Raw genomic sequence first — 17634 nt, 5'->3', positions numbered from 1 at the left:
AGCAAAGTTTCCGCCATACCAAACACAGAGGGGTAAAAGCAAAAAGCCTGTCTTGGAAAAAGCTTGGTGTTCGTCAGTCTGCTCGGAGTCAGTGTGGAATCTAACACCAGCTTATGGTGGCATTATGGCACATAATGAAACACATCCCCTTTTGGAGATACTAAAGTCATTTAATCTTGGTGAGTGTATTTGTTTCTTGTTAAGATCAAGGGACTTTTTTTTCCAAAGCTGCTATGTAAGATTAACATGTTGTATTGTAAAATGCAGATGTGATAGTTCTTCAATTGATACAAGAATAAGTTATATTTTTACATAAAAATCAGTGTCATCTCCCAAACTGACTTTCTGGCTATAAACACAGAGTCAAAACTGTTAGTAGCCTATGCACCACATATTTCTAACAGATTTCCAGAAAACAACTCTGTTTTTTTTAAATCAAAGCTTAAAACCTTGCCACTGCCTTTTATGAAGTTAAATTTGGGGCTATTTATAATTATGTCTTTGCACTGTAACCTTTACTTCTTTTTAATTCTTTCCGTTTTATTCCATTTAGCTGATTTTTAATCTTCTATTTAATTTAGAACCATTACAATCCTATTTATATATTTTATGTCTTACGTTAATGCCTGTTCATGTCTTACATAAAGTACTTTGAATTACCTCTTTGTGGAAAGGTGCATATAAACTTGCTTTGAACAACTTTTTGTGAGAAGTCAGAGTTATTTTTTCAGTTTGTGCTTTAACACAATGATATTACATAGACAGTGAACCCACACGCAGGTATGATGTAAGATTTTATATAACAGTTGTGCCCAGTATAGCAGTCCAACAATAGCAAATCAATAAAAAAAGAACATTTCCTGAAACAAATCTGGCACATATGAGATGTACTTTATTCAGCTGATGCAACTGCTCCTTGTCTATGCTAAAACAAAATTATTTTTAACTTGAAATGCGAATGAAACAGCCATCTGGGAAAATAATCTTTCCAATTTTTAGAACAACACAATGCATCCTGCCTCACAGTCAACTAAACATTTCCTCCAGTATTTCCCCTTTTTCTGACACTGCATTGATTTCTTTTCCTTTCCAGGCGATATGATTTTAGCCTTTTGTTTATCCGTGCTTGTGGGCCTGCTGCTGGGTGCTCTGGTGTACGTTCTGTTGACCTGGGCATCCAGGCGCCAGGCCACCGCCAAGATCACCAGGCGCTCCAAAAAGAGATCCGGCACTTCAAATACACCCATGAGCAACCAGCTGGGCCTTTACAGAAGCACTTTTCTGAGCGTATACAGACAGCCCTCTCTGGAGCCAGTGGGCCCTCTGGGGAGTAAGCCCGGCATAGAGACCTCAACATTCCGCCCAGTGCCCAAGAGAAGCAGGGCTGGTCTGGAGATGGGAGAGGACACTCTGGTCGTCATGCCTGAGGACACACCAGCATCAAACTCATCGGATTCAGCATCCCTCGTGCCAAACAAGAGACATTCCTTCTGGTTGGGCAACAATGGGCTTAAAGGCTTCCTACCATCACAGACTCCCCCTCCTGCATACGACAGTGTCATCCATGCCTTTGAGGAGACTTGCACTTGAATCTGTCCAAGATAAACTGAAAAAGGAGAACATTCTGGGATTACACAGGACTTTCTGATTGTGCTCTGCTCCTTATCAGACCATTTCTGACACTTTTCAGTGTAAAGCAGTGTGTCCTTAACTGAATAAGAGCCACAGACATCAAGTCTCAGCCCAGTATTATATCATGAGATATATTTAGGGGTGCAACTAACGATAATTTTCATAATCGTTTTATTTGCATGTTAATTTCTCGATTAATCGGTTAGTTGATTTCTCTAAAATATTTCATTGAACAATGATATAAAAAGAGAGACAAGCAGCCACTCCTAACACTGGAGAAGATGTAACAAGCAGTTGTTTTGCTTGAAAATGACTCAAATGATTAATCAATGATATGACTAATCATTGCTGTTCTAATATAGTTGTTTGCACCTAATCACTGCAGAACATCTCATGACCCATGTGAAGAGAGTCTGAGGGTACATTGTACACACACACACACACACACACACACACATGAAGATGAGGGAAACACTGTGTGCTATAGATAGTTGTATTATCTAATATCACAATAAAGATAAATGATGATTTGATTTCAGTGACTGTGCTTTTTGTGCATAAATGAAACAATATAAATCAGTTTATTTAAAATGAGTGAATCTTGTGTTATAATAGGCTACTTATATAACTGGAGGAACGTTATCAGCTATTTATTTAATATTACTTAACACTGTGGCAGGAAGGTAGGACATTCAGTTACTTGCACATTCATCACATCAAGGTCTTGTGTCAAGAATGCCACTTACAAAGATGGGGTGCGCCTTGTGAGGTTGCCATTATGAAAGAAACCCCCTTTTGAGGTGGTTTAATAAATGTAGTATTCATTATAGTAGCCTGTGGACCAGGCTCCATATCAAAATGTATTCACATTTTTTAAAAACTGTACATACTTACCTTCAGTGATTCTTAACAGGCTTATTAGGTGTGTTGGTGATTTCGTTGTAACTGGATTTGAAGTTCGGTGTCTATTTTCCGTGCTACCTGTCTCATGGCAACCCATTTTAAAGCCACAACCCCAAAGTGCGCCAGCGGAATAGTGCCTGGCAACACCACCGCACTGTGCGCTGACTGCCTCTGGATTAACGTCGTTTTACAGCGGTGTCAGGTATGTACAGCTGCATTATGTGTTTCCATATAGCCTCTTTGATGAAAGCACTACTTTATTTTCTACTGCAGCTAAACGGTCTCATCAGCATTGTGGCTCATGCAGACTGCTGCATGCGGCCACATAGGTTTCAAGACGCCTTTGAATGAGACATTCAATTGTAGCCTATGTGTAATGTAATGTGTAGGCTAATGTAGTGAGAGACCTTTAGAGAGGAGACGGTGGGTCTTTTACTTCGACTTTTACTGGATGCTGTGAATCTACATTTTTCAAAAGAAGAGGCAAATTATTGTTTTTAACCGTTGTTTAATTGAAATGTTGCTATTGTATATTATTATTTGCATTAAAATACGTTAATAGTATTTTCCATGTAGAAATTAGAATATAGGAGTTCACATCCTTGTCTGGCTGCTCCGGTGTTTGACGTAAAATAGCAAGAGCGAATGGTATCAGTACCCATGGAGACTGCAAGTGGCCTGATCTTCAATGCAGTGTTGCTGTTGCATAGAGACAGGAAAAACTGTGAATTTCAAGGTTGATGCACCGGATGACAACGCGGCTATTTTAAGCAAGAGCCTCCTCTCTACTTCTATCTTAAATTACCTTACTTGTTGAATAACGGTGTTTTTATTTAGTCTTTTTTATCTTTCATTGAAACAGGATTACACAACTCTCAAGAGCCACATCAAGACATGGGGTGGGCCACTGACATCAGAGAAGCCTGAAGTACAGAGCAGTTTGATGTAAATGAATGTAGAGCTGGACAACATCTGTCTGAATGATGCATTTTACTTCTCCAAAGATTTTATTCTAAGCACCAAGAGCAGAGCAGCCATTACCCTTCAGTGCATCACTTGAATAGAAATATGGACACCATCAATGGAGGGAATTTAACTCAACATGTCCAGGAACTATGAGGTATGTTGAATTGCTTTCATATCAGAAACTAATCTTACAGTAATTTCCCTGCAATTTAACAAGATATTATTACATATTATGCAATCTACTTGCAAATGGGCCAGTCAGTATAAAGACATTCTGTGCAGCCAAACATTATTAAGATTCACATGACTTGATTTTATATTGTAGAGTAGATCCTAAAGTTTCCTAAGATACCAAGTAAGTCAGACTCATTTTTGTGAAATGTGTTACACGTGATGCACAAGACGTGAAGAATATATTTTCTGGAATTGTACAGCCAAAAACATGGAGTCTTGGGTTTGACTATTGTGCTTGGTGTATAATGTAGCTTTAATGAAGAGGAAACTAGAAGATAGAGATGCAAAACTCTCAGACACTGTAATAAGACGAGTTTAACAAGAAATAAAATGGCACAGCTGTACGTTAAGCCCTTTAGGACATTTTCAGTCCAGTGTCAGATTGGACAAGGATGGAAATTAATGCATTTAGTCTGAGCTTCAACTAACCTAAATGTACAAAGACAGTATTGAGTGAAACAGTATTTCAACAGCAAACGTTTTGATAATGAGAACTAAGTCTGCCTTAAAACAGAATTTTCACAATACAGTAGATTTATATGATGCTTTTAGTTGGTGAATCTGTACAAATAAAGGACAGACAGTACTGATGATGTCATCTAGAGACAAATCTGGAGCTGCTCCACAGAAAGTGAATAATAGAACAACAGCTAGAACACTTTGAGCAGCAGCCATGGTGATTTGACTCGTATAAGGGCACATTTAGTGATTCACTGTTGCAAGCTCTGTTCACTCAAATGATATCTCAAACAGAGCGCATGATGTATTATCTCAAACAGAGCACAACAGCCTCCTGTTTCAGTCACATTAGAACTAGCTCAGTAAGGTGGTGCCCATAAGTATCTGATTATACGTACTGTAGGTATTGCCTATACATGATAAGTTATTGGTGGATGCAACCTTTAACATATAGGGCATTATTTGCATGTTAGAACCACCCTCCTGCTCTTGTCTTGGTAATCAGAAAAAGCTCACCACAAGGTCCATTTAGTGGCTGTTCTGGACTTTTCGATCATATCACAGTTTGCCCAGTTGACATGGAATTTTACATGTTGCAATTTCCATTTTTCTGAGCACGTTAAGGCCTTCTCATCCATATTAGCTGAAAAAAAATTAGATTGAAAGTTCATTCTTGAGCTTGGAGACGGTAATTGACAGAATAATCCTCCCACATGGCCCATTTAGTAGTTGTGGCTTTTGATCGTATCAGTCTTCCTCAGCAGATGGAGTCACCACGTCCAAAGAAGTAAGACTGTTTTGTCATCAACTGATTCCAAGGTCAAGAATTAACTTCCATTTAATGGTTCGTTTTACTGTACTCCTTATCGTAAAGCTTTTCTCCATTCTTGTTGTTGCTAATGAAGTACTCACAACTCAATTAGTTATGAGGGCGAGGGAGAGTGGCAGGGAAAGGACCCAAAAGCAGACAGTTGAGGTAGCAGGATGATTTCAGTGGTTTATTGTTGAAGCGATCCCAATTTTATAAAATCCATTTTAACAAAAAGAAATTACAACATTAAGGCACAAATCCTTTATTTATTGTTCAGCTCCTACTACGTGAGCCCAGTCTCTGTGCGTAATATAGAGTTTTTCCTGCATGCCTCTACGACGTATAACGTTAGACAGCCAATAACAAACATTATGAGATCTTGGTAGAAGCATGCTGCATGCTTATTGGCTCACTGGCGCTGATGAGATTTACTCCTTAGGTATTGAAATTTGGTATTGAATGAAGAGGCTTTTTTCGATACTCTATCCTCCTAGGGTCCTGGGGATTAGGCAATGTGGCTGGAGAGGCGGGACAGTGACAGCCTCCTGTCGACCAACAGTGTACATCCTAAAATGTCGTGAACATTATCAGAAGCCAGTTTTAAGTGAATTTTGGGTCACAGGCCGACACATACTAATAACTTGAATTTAATCTTGTTTAATAATAAGGTTAAAAAAAGTTTTATATTGCTATTTTAACTTGCCTCTTCCTCTATTTTACCAGCCTGGTCACTCAGTAGGGATGTTGGCTGCTGTGGAACATGGTCCCATCCTTTGCAGCGACTCCAACATCCTCTGCCTCTCGTGGAAAGGCAGGGTCCCCAAGAGTGAAAAGGACAAGCCAGTGTGCCGGAGGCGGTACTATGAGGAGGGCTGGCTCGCCACGGGGAACGGAAGAGGAGTTGTTGGGGTGACGTTTACATCGAGTCACTGCAGGAGGGACAGAAGCACACCTCAGAGAATCAATTTTAACCTGCGAGGACACAACAGCGAGGTGTGGAATAATCACTGTCTTCACTGTCTTTTTTTTTTTTTTTTTCAATATATTTTGAACACTTTTGAAACCCTTTTGAACAAAACTGACATGTATTTATATCTAACCCACCATTACAGAATCTTCCATTCTGATCATCAATGTTTACTGTCCTTGACAATAGGACAAAATGAGATAAAGCTTTAATGATCTCCATGGGGAAATTTAATTGTTGCAGCAGCAGGTGAGCTAGGATAAATTAAGACATTTGCATATCAATGACCATAAAGCAAATAGAGGTAAAATAGATATGCAGCCAACCATTACTATTTAAATGTATATAGTAAAGAAAGAAAGAAAAAGTTATAATATAAGGTATGTAATAGTCTGGAACTAAATAGCACGTGAAAATACTGAGACAAAAGTACAGAAGTTTATTGAGGTCGGTTGGATGCAATATAAATCAGATGAGAAAAAATAAGATATTTAAAAAAACAAATTCAGAGCACATGTAGATGTAATAAGTTATGCTCGGCATGCTTTGTAAAATGCATTTTTTTAGCTCATCAAATACATCAAATTTACAGATCTAGATAACATTATGTCTGTATTTGCTCTGTATCCTGACTTTTCTTTCAACTGCAGTGCACTTTGAGATCACATTCAGCCTAAAAAGCTTTTTTTTTAACATTGTGCTCGCACTCTATATTATGAATTATGAATGTTCCTCTGTGCAGAAAGCCACCTGCATTTGCAGAAAAAAAGTAACAGTGTTTTTGGGCTTTTGCAGGTTGTCTTGGTGCGTTGGAATGAACCCTTTCAGAAGCTGGCCACCTGCGATATGGAAGGAGGTATTTTTGTGTGGATCCAGTATGAAGGAAGATGGTCGGTAGAGTTAGTGAACGACCGAGGAGCCCAGGTAGGCACTTTTTTTCTGCTTTCACATTCACATATGATGTATTATCCTGGTACATATACTACAACTTTATATAGGGCATCTGTAATGCACGTGAAGACAGAAAAAACTACCTCAGAAAGGACTCAGACTTATGGTATTTTGATGACAGTGTCCTGTATACGTACACAAATATCTTGAAGGGGAATATTTCTTCCCTCCAGGTGAGTGACTTCACGTGGTCGCATGATGGCACTCAAGCCCTCATCGCGTACCGTGATGGCTTTGTGTTAGTCGGCTCGGTCAGCGGACAAAGACACTGGTCCTCTGAGATTAACCTGGAGAGTCAAATCACCTGTGGCATCTGGACACCTGATGATCAACAGGTACACATTGCCTGGTTGAACTTATATGAATGGCTTTTTGTATTATTTAACCTATTTTCATTCGTAAAACATAAGAAGTTATCTTTAATAAGAAAAATTACATGTGGGGTGAGGTCATGGAATGCCTCAAACACAAGATGAAACGACTTATATAATGGGCTTATGTTGCAGCACTTTTCGGCCAAGTATTTGATGCTCCAGAGCATTTTTATCATGTCCATCTATTAATGTTTAATGTACAATGCCCCCTCAGGTCTTGTTTGGTACAGCAGATGGCCAGGTGATAGTGATGGACTGTCACGGACGAATGCTTGCCCATGTTCTGTTACACGAGTCTGATGGGATCGTGAGCATGTCGTGGAACTGCCCCGATTTCCTGGTCGAGGACAGCACAGAGAGCGACACGGACTCTGATGACAATATTCTGCCTTTTGGTACAAACACACCCCCCCCCCCCCCCCGCTCATATGACAGCTTGTCACTTTGTGTTGGCTGTGGAAAGCTAATATACTTACTTTGCTTTGTTCTTCCAAGTGCGAAGAGTCAAGCCATTGTTGACAGTCACCTTCCTATCAGGAGATATCAGTTTAATGAACAACTATGACGACCTCTCTCCTGCCGTGATTCGCTCAGGGCTGAAAGGTATGAAAAAAAAAAATCAACGTTTCACTGTGACATTTACAAGCATGCTCATACATTGTGTTGATCATATGTCCCATAACGCATAAGGTTTTTGTACTACTTCACCCCACAGATGTTGAGGCCCAGTGGTGCTCCCAGGGAGACCTCCTTGCTGTGGCCGGCATGGAGAGACATGGGCTTCCTGTCGACTCTATTATGAGAAACGCCCTTGTTAAGTTCTATAATGTCCAAGGGGAGCACATCTACACTTTGGAAACACCGGCACAGGTTAGTACTTTTTCAATTGAGGGATATATAGTAGATGTCTAGGCAAGTCAAGTACATATGCTACAGTGTATATATATATATATATATATATATATATATATATATATTGTTATTTTGAGAGTCTAAAGAGCAAAAGAAAAACAGACAGGGTTGGAAAGAAATAACAGTAGACAAATCTGTAGCATAAGAGATGTCATGAATATGTGCAATAAATGTAAACAGATTAATGTAGAAATTCTTTTATTGTGGAAATTGTTTTTCAGAGACCCATCACCACCATCTGTTGGGGTCACAGAGACTCTCGTTTGTTCCTTGCATGTGGACCAGCACTGTATGTGGTGCGTGTGGAGCACAGGGTGGCCAGCCTCCAACTTTTATGCCAGCAGGGCATCGCCAGCGCCCTGCGCGAGGAGAAAGATGTGGGGAAACTGAACATGCCCTCGCTGCTCTGCTCTTATGTCACCACTGCTTTTATACCCACAATCAAGGTGCATTGATCCCCTGATTAACTGCTGTGCAGTGACAGTATTAGACAGCTTCTTACCAACTTTATTGATAGTGCAAAACTGCTGACTGGGAAATGTTTTCATTTGAGTGTCCAGAAATCCTACAGCCCTTTTCCTCTCTTTGTTCTAGCCCCCAATCCCTGACCCCAACAACATCCGTGACTTTGTCAGCTATCCCACAGCTGGGAATGAGAGGCTCCACTGCACCATGAAGCGAGCAGAGGACAGCCCTGAGACCGGCGGACCCTGCTACACTCTCTACCTAGAATATTTAGGAGGACTGGTGCCCATTCTCAAAGGAAGGCGCATTAGTAAACTCCGGCCTGAGTTTGTCATTATGGATCCAAAAATGGACAGCAAAGCAGGTAAGCTTAGACCTTACAGGGTCCTATACTTTTCATTCGGACTATTTCTTTAGTAGAAAGTAGTTCCAGTGAAAAGTGTCAACAGTGAGGTGTGTGGGTTATTGCCGTGGACATTTTGTAATCCCACTCTGACAATGAGGAACAAGACTAAATTCTCTTACAGCATTGTTACACAAGACAATTGCTTAGTTAGTATTATGCAAACAGATGAGAAGCTGTTCTCTCTCTGTATACCTTGGCTTGATCCTCCCCCTCTGGTCGAGGTTGCCTCTTTCCGGCTGGGTTTCTGTGGCTCAGGAGGTAGAGCGGTTGTCCACCAATTGGAAGGTCGGTGGTTCTATCCACTGCAGTCTACGTGTCAAAAGTGTCCTTACTGAATTGCTCCTGATGTGCCATGGTGTGTGAATGTGCGTGAATGTTTATCAGATGATCTGGTGGCACCTTGAATGGTAGCCTCTGCCACCAGTGTATGAATGTGTGGTTGCTAAGACTAGAAAAGCGTTATATAAATGCAGTCCATTTACATTAACCATTCTTTCACTTAGTATCTTGCATGCAGAAGTTTCAGAGGCTTGTATCTCAAGACAACAGCTCCTAAAGTTAAAACTATCTGCGTGACTAGATAGCAATAGGAGTGGGCGAGAAAATATTGTTTTGGGTAAACTGACTGAAATAATTTGATGTTTTGAAAAAAAATGCTTATTTGCTCTCTTACCGAGAGCTAGATGAGAAGGTAGATCAGAAGATCGATTGAAGGTATCGATCTTGGCAAGAAAGCGATTAAGCATATTTCCCAAATGTTCTTTAAAAGAGGTGAAATGGATTATGAGCTTTTGAAATACTGATGAATGAAGCAAAAGTACTTGAGAAAATAAGAAAACCAGTAAATGCGAGACACTAATGGTGCCCAAAGGTCAGAAATCTTGTTCCTTGTCTACTTGAAATTAAATCTGCGCCTTGTTCATCTCTCTAAACCTGTGCTGTATTTTAAAATAACTGCACATATGCGGTGTACCCATCATTCACCTTGAGTAAGAACAAATACAGACTGTGGTGATGACTGCTCTTCTCTGCTGTTACATGGTCTGAGGCTTGATACAGGAATAGCCTGTACTGTGACCTGGCTGCACTAGGGTTGCATTTAGCCTGTGGTCCCACCAAACAGTTACTTACTGTTATTAATGTTCTAACGCAGAGGTAGTTTAATGTTAGTATGTATGAGGACTCAGATCAAACTCACCTCTTCGGTTTGTGTTTTTATTCTTCCAGAGGAGGTGTGTGTGAATCCCATGATCTCATACACTGACAGCTGTAACTGCTCTGACTCCAGTGACATTGAGTTGAGTGATGAGTGGGTCGGGAAGAGGTCACCAAAGTTTTCCCGAGGAAACAGGTCACCCACACTCTACAAGTCCAAAATTATATAAATACTTTTTTTTTTTTTTTTTTTTACACATTACACAGGCCTGAACCACAGAGCGCTTGCAGATGTTTTAATAGCATTTGTTTCACTACTGTTGATAGTAGAGTTTATTACTGTAACATGAATGGAACATGTCATATTGTCAAAGAAAGGATGAAAGGATGGTTGAAAACTGTACCTCTTTGTTTCAAAGGATGAACATGGAATCTAGAAAATCTCCCAAACTTTCGCGCACCAATCAGGAAGGCCAACGGTCGCCACGGTTACCAACAAAGAAGCCTCCAGTTCGCTCTCCCAGTCTGACACGTCGAGAGTTTTCTATGGATGGGATCACAGAGGTATGAATCTGCATCATCCGCTAATGATGCTGTAGTACCTGAATTAGTCAAATGTTTCACAATGAAATCATAATGTAGAAGTGCTAATAATTACCTGTAATGTCACAAAAGGCTTTCCGGTAAATGGTGAATCTGGAAGAAAAGCAACATGTGCTCAAATTGTTCTCTCACCTAAAATGTTCCTCCTTTTAATATTTCGTTAATGTTAAAATGTTAGAACCATGTTCTCTCTCTTACTACCTGATATATCCGCCATAATCCTTTTTTTGATGTCTTCCATTTCTTCTGCTTCAAAGCACAACTACCTAGCTCAAGTCACATCCAACATTTGGGGGACAAAATTCAAAATTGTTGGACTTGCTTCTTTTCTTCCTGCCAATCTTGGTGCAGGTAAATGTAAAGCCACACATACTGTACACATCACATTGACCATTCAGATGAATTTAACAATCACCATGACTTTCTTCTATGTTTCAGTCATCTATAAGACAAGTCTGCTACATCTACAACCGAGACAGATGACAATCTACCTTCCAGAAGTGCGCAAGATTTCTCATGACTTTATGAGCCTGCCTGTGTTCAACCACAATGTGTTCAGTGAGGATGAGGATGACTTACCAGGTGTGAATGAATATTGAGCACCACATAAGAAATGAGTGTGAATGTGTTTATTTTCAATTAGGGCTGCACAATATTCTTTTTTTTATCATCATCGCGATATCAAGTGGCACAATAAACACACCGCGAAAGGCTGCGACATATCGCGAAAGACACTTGATTTTTGTGTTGTGATGGTAAAAACATCAGTAGAAAACTGCACTTTAAAATGTAACTCTTTTTTTTTTTTTTTGCGGTGCCTTTTATATTCAATTCAACATGCAATTTGTTGTATTTTAGCAGAATACTTAAAGCAGCAGGAATGCAGAACTGAGTAGACTTTAATATAGAAGTTCGTTTATCGCAAGTAATATCGTTATCGCGTCAACTTTATCGCATATTTTCCTCATATCGTGCAGCCCTACTTCCAATACACCTGACTTTTATTTTTTACATGTGCTATAAGTCACTTACACAGTCCTCCTTTGTGTTTTCTATAAAGTGATGGGGCCATCTGGAGTGGCAGGAGAAAATCCTCCCTGTACAGTCAACATTCCCATTGCTCCCATCCACAGCCCGGCTCAGGCAATGTCTCCAACTCAGAGTATCGGCCTGGTTCAGTCTCTTCTGGCCAACCAGAACATTCAGCTTGATGTCCTGACCAACCCTACAGCCACGGCAGCAGCTGCAGCTGCGGCGGCAGCAGCTTCTGTCCCTGTTACTGATCACGGGCAGGACGCGGTTCCAACGCCGTATCCCATGCCAACTACATACCCGAACCCTGGTCAAGCCATCTTCAATGGGCTGGAGATGGGTCCTCTTCTCCCTGGCACTCTTCCTCCCCCACCTCCACCTCACCATCTCCCACCGCAGCCTCACCCGCCGCGCTCTCATTCGCAGCAGCCTCGTCAACTGCCGTCCAAACAGTCCCAACAAATGCAGACACAGCCGCAGAAAATGCATCACCATCAACAGCAGCAGCAACAACAACAACAACAACAACAACAACAACAACAACAACAACAACAACAACACCATCATCAGTCCCAATCACAGCAGCAGCAGCAACAGCAGCAGCAGCAGCAGCAGCAATTACAGCAACAGCAGCAGCAATTACAGCAGCAGCAGCTCCAGCAGCAACATCAACAGCTCCAGCTGCAACAGCAACAGCTCCAGCAACTGCAGACGCTCCATCAGCAGCAGCAGCAGCAACATCAGCAGCACCAGGTCCAGCAGCAACAACAAATCCAACAGAACCCCACGCACCAACAGCTGCACCACCAACAGCAGATCCAGCAGCAGCAGCAGCAGATGCAGCTGCAGCACGAGCAGATGCAGCAGCAGCAGCAGCAGATGCAGCAGCAGCAGCAGCAGATCCGCCAGCAGATCCAGGAGATGAGGCAGCAGCAGCAGCAGCTCCAGCAGCAGCACCAACAGATCCAGCAGCAGCACCAACAGATGCAGAGGCAGCACCAGCAGATGCAGCAGCAGCTGAAGATGCAGATGACGCTACCGCCTCCTCCGTCTGGCTATCCAACTATTTCGCTACACCAGATTCATCTCCTGCCTCCTCCTCCGACCACGGAGCCGGGGTTCGCCAGGGGGGAGCACGGACACACCCTTAAGCCGAGTCTGCCGCGGACTTTACCCCCCTTCAGTGATATGGATGGATCTGTTGAGATTCACATGAGGAAGGTGAATCCTCCTCCTCCATACCCGGGCACCGTGGTGTCCGCGGCGACCGCTACAGCCGTCGCCACGCCTCAAACTCTCGTCACAAACTGTGACAGCCCGAGCGTCCTGTCGCCGGAGCTCTGCCTGAAGAAGGATGAGTTTTTGCTTCACCCTGTCACTTTACAGTACCCGACTCCTCTGGGGTATGAAAGGATCACAACCTTTGACAGCAGTGGCAACGTGGAGGAGGTTTGTCGGCCCCGCAGGCGCCTCGTTCGCAACCAAAATGCGTACGCTGTTCACGGCTCGGCCACGCTCAAAGTCACTTCCTCTGAGAATAAAAAAATTCAGCTTCCCTACAGCTCAGCAACACTGAGTCGTCTCTCTGTCCCTCGCTACTCGATACCTAGCGGAGACCCTCCTCCTTACCCTGATCCGGCTAATCAAGTAACTGCTACACTTCCTCCTCCCCAGAGAATTGATAGCAGTCTGATTCATGCCACGCTACGTCGTGACCGCAGGGACGTGGGACTTAAAGTGCCACAGATGATGGAGAGCTCAAGAACCCTGCCCACCAAGGCTAAAATGAACAGTGCACTAGCACTTACCTACCAGCAGAGGGTGCCCACTGCATTGTACACATGCACACAGTGCAGCAGTAACAGCAGCAGCACCAGTGTCAGCGTTAGTGGCGGCGGGACCACAAGTAGTGGCATTGCAGGTGGCACGGTGGTGAGGCAGGACTTCCCACCAGGGAAAGGAGCACATCACAGTACCATTATCGTGCACTCCAAAAGTACCTCGCCCATGTCCTCCCAGTCGTCTTACAGTCTGCTGAGTGCTGTCGACAACAGCAGGGACAGAACAGTGTACGTTAACTCTGCCTTCACGGAAGATGAGACTTTAAATCAGCAGTGTCACCTTGAGAAATCTGTGCGTCAGCTGACTCTCGGTGATGTCAGTTTGACAGTTAAACGCCCTCCGCCTTACCAGTGGGACACCTCCACCACCGAGGAGTTCTGGCTCACTCCGGAACAAACAATGCTAGGCCCTCCACCAGGACCTCACAAACCGCCTCCACTCATCATCAGTCAAGCTCAGCACTTGGACATGACTCGGCTGCCGTTTGTCCTCACGACTAAACCTCCAACCAGTCAGACCACGAGCACTCTGACTTTCCCGTCAGGTTACCAGATATCTCTCTCGCCTTTTCCTCCGAGCGTGGGCCACAGCGGTTCTCCACTTCAGACCTTGCAGAACCCTTCACCTCAGTGCTCTCCAAATGAAGCGGTTGGTTCGGTCCCTTTTGCTCAGCAGGAATCCAACTTGGTCTTGCCACCAGGCTATGCTCCAAGTCTTGCTAACTTGGCCTGCTGCCCTCTCCCTCCGATGTATCCAGGCGCCAGCTCATGTGCTGGACTTCAGCTGCACCCCGTCAGCCTTCACCCCTGGAACCCTTACCCCTGCCCGCCTCCCATGCAGGACCCTCCAGCACCTCCCCTCCCTACCAAAACTCATCAGATCTTAGAGAAGCCCATTCTCTCCCCGCCCCCTCCTACTGGGCCACCCCCACCACCCCCTCTCCCCCCTCCTCCTCCACCTACTGAGCTACCACCATCCAAAAGTGCCGCAGAAGATCTAGCGGAGTCTGCCAACAACTTTCTGGAGCCATCATCCCTGAATGAAAGCCCTGTGCCGCAGGAGTCCGAGCGCTTCAACAAGAAGAGCCGCAAAAGACTGGACAGCAGGGCCGAGGAAGCCAACATGCCCACTGTCTCCGAGGGCAAATCTAGAAAGGAAGGGCGTGCTCTCTCTGACTTCAACACTCTCATTTCCAGCCCAAGGCTCGGCAGCAGAGAGAAGAAGAAGCCCAAGGGGCAGAGAGAGCAACTCAATAAAACCAAGAAAATGAGCAGGACCACAAATGAGTTCCAGGATAGCTCAGAGAGCGAGCCGGAGCTGTTTATTAGCGGCGATGAGCTCATGAACCAGAACCAGAGTAGTAAGAAGAGCTGGAAGAACAAGCGAAGCCTGCGTATGGCGAGTGAGCTGGAGGAGATAAAGTGCCGCAAGGCAAATGAAAGAGAGGACCGTAGTTTGGGAAGCCAAGGGTTTGTTTATGTTATGGCCAATAAACAGCCATTGTGGAATGAAGCCACCCAGGTCTACCAGCTTGATTTTGGAGGACGAGTCACACAGGAGTCTGCAAAGAATTTTCAAATTGAGCTGGACGGTAGACAGGTAATGTGAGAGAGCTGAAATGATTAGTCACTTTCTCTTTTAGTTGATTGACAGAAAACGTAGCTGCAACTGTTCTAATGCTCACTTTTTAAGCAAAAATACATATTAAACTATTCATTGGTTTCAGTTTTTCAAATGGGAAGACCTGCTGCTTTTCTTTTTCTTGTTTGAAAGTAGAATATCTTTGAGTTTTTGACTGTCGGTTGGACAAAACAAGCATTTAAATATCTCACCTTGGGCTCTGAATCTATAAAAAAAACAAGAAAATCATCGTCAGTTTAATCAGTAATGCCAATAATCAGTCTTTCTCTTTCTGTCTTTTCTTAGGTGATGCAGTTTGGGCGAATTGATGGGAATGGCTATATCTTGGATTTCCAGTATCCGTTCTCAGCAGTGCAGGCATTTGCTGTTGCCTTGGCCAACGTGACTCAAAGGCTGAAGTGAAAAGGTTTTGTGCTGTTGTAGACCAATTCAAAAGAAAGCACAATGATCTAGCACCCCGATGTGTGGGGCTAAAGCTGGGAATGTCAGTGTTGTGGCGCTTCTTTTTAACATACAAGGTGGTGTTGCACATGCAGACAATTTACAATCAGTCTGTTGAAGGCAATGTCAGTCTTGGTCAGTGGTCATGGAGACTACACCAGTTACTTCATCATTTCTAGTTCATATGTTGAATGTACTTAAGCTAATTTTACTTAGTATTCAATGTAAAAAATGTCAACCTTCCCTTGATAAACAAAGGGTTAACTGAGTACATGTTGGAATGGATTTTAAAAGCATTGTGAAGGTTTGGTGCCATGGTGCCATTTTCCAAAGGACTGCTTATTCAATGTATTTCAAATTAATAAAAAAAAAAAAAAATTGATGTTAATAAAAATATACACAGCAAATACCTACATTGTTAGGAAGGATTGCATTCAAAATTACAAATGCATTTTCACAAAGCCATACCATATATGATAAAAACACTGCATTCATTTAAGTCAAGTACTTAAAAATGTATAAGGTTCTATTATGTATATCAAACTGATTGTTAATGCGTGTTTCCGATACCTTTATTTGTATATTTATTCTTAATTCCAATCCCGTTTGTTTGAGGCAATGATTAGATTTTTATGTTTGCTAAATGTCCTCTACATTATGTTCAAATTGCTTAACATGCAATCGAAGAATATAATGATTCTGCAACTGCAACATTAAGAGTTGACCACAGTTTATATCATAGTTTGTGTATTTTTTATTCATGATACTTCCGTGAAGTGGTGCAATGAACATAGCAAATCATATTATTTTGGCCACTATACTGCAAATCATTCAGTCAGAGCCGTTATGATCTGACAATGTATTTTTCATTTTTTCATGTGTAAATAAATGTACATGTCCCTTTACCTTTCCAAAACTCCCCTCTACAATTGTGAGCTAATAACTTTATAACTTTATGTGTGCCAAATAGTCAAATGCATTTGGCTGAAAGTAAGTTAGTGGGGAAGATTGTACAAAATGGCCTCTCAGAGAATCTCAGACTTGGTTGGCTCTGTTGTTTTCTTTGGGTGTTTATGATGCTACTACATCAGTAGTTTGCCTCGTTGGAAATCAGTGCTGCTTTAGATAGATAGATCGATAGATAGATCGATAGATAGAGCTTGTGTGCAATAATGCTACCTACATAGAACTGATGTTGTACTTGCAAAGGAAAATGCAAAGCTGCTTGCAATGTGTATTTTAGTAAATGACTTATCATTATATGCTTAGAAAAGTGTGCCTATATGTTGCTCATTTCAGTAATTTTGTAATTCACCTTTGCTTTAACATGGTACAGAGAGTTTTTTGATGTTACACTCGTAGAAAAAAAGGGTATTAGATACAACATATTCAAAAATTGTTAAGATTACCTGTAAGTAGGAGTGAGATTAATGTAGATTTGGTGCTAATGTATAAAGAAACAAAGGTAGAAATGTCTGGACATGTGCCATTTGGTAAAAGAAGGTTGTTTTGAAGTATATGAAGAAAGTATTTTGAGGGAGGCTACAGACAATTTTCATTTCAGAGCTTTTCATTTAATGCAGCTTCAGAGATTTCAGCGACAGTGTGTGTGTGTCAGTTATCAGCAATACTGCCTAATGAATAGTTGGTTGCCTGATTTTTTTTCTCTCTCTTATTTTGTGAAGGAAACAAATATGATGTGACCATAGGTTTACATGGACCTATAGGCTGGCCAAAATGTAATAAAAAAACATTGTTCCAAATGTTTTTTTTGTGTTTCATTTACAGTTTGGCTCTTTCACTCTGATGTAAAGTTATTGATCCCAGGAGCCCACACCAC

General features: G+C 42.2%; 2 protein-coding genes across 2 annotated transcripts; both read left to right on the top strand.

Annotated features, from left to right (window-relative positions):
* On the top strand, nucleotides 1-2174 carry myct1b (myc target 1b). The gene is made up of 2 exons (XM_031310308.2): nucleotides 1-179; nucleotides 1094-2174. Exons 1-2 carry the CDS (start codon nucleotides 125-127, stop codon nucleotides 1588-1590), a joined length of 552 nt encoding a protein of 183 aa, XP_031166168.1. The 5' UTR covers nucleotides 1-124; the 3' UTR covers nucleotides 1591-2174.
* A 373-nt stretch (nucleotides 2175-2547) lies between these two features.
* tulp4b (TUB like protein 4b) lies at nucleotides 2548-17557 on the top strand. The gene is made up of 16 exons (XM_031310091.2): nucleotides 2548-2737; nucleotides 3398-3655; nucleotides 5729-5998; nucleotides 6768-6896; nucleotides 7097-7258; nucleotides 7512-7692; nucleotides 7793-7900; nucleotides 8013-8167; nucleotides 8431-8655; nucleotides 8804-9038; nucleotides 10308-10431; nucleotides 10655-10799; nucleotides 11096-11189; nucleotides 11277-11420; nucleotides 11899-15311; nucleotides 15639-17557. Exons 2-16 carry the CDS (start codon nucleotides 3638-3640, stop codon nucleotides 15753-15755), a joined length of 5520 nt encoding a protein of 1839 aa, XP_031165951.1. The 5' UTR covers nucleotides 2548-2737; nucleotides 3398-3637; the 3' UTR covers nucleotides 15756-17557.
* Nucleotides 17558-17634: the final 77 nt, after the last annotated feature.

Source organism: Sander lucioperca, chromosome 18 (assembly GCF_008315115.2).
Source record: "Sander lucioperca isolate FBNREF2018 chromosome 18, SLUC_FBN_1.2, whole genome shotgun sequence".
Taxonomy (NCBI): Eukaryota; Metazoa; Chordata; class Actinopteri; order Perciformes; family Percidae; genus Sander; species Sander lucioperca.
This window is presented reverse-complemented; position numbering and strand designations above follow the sequence as displayed.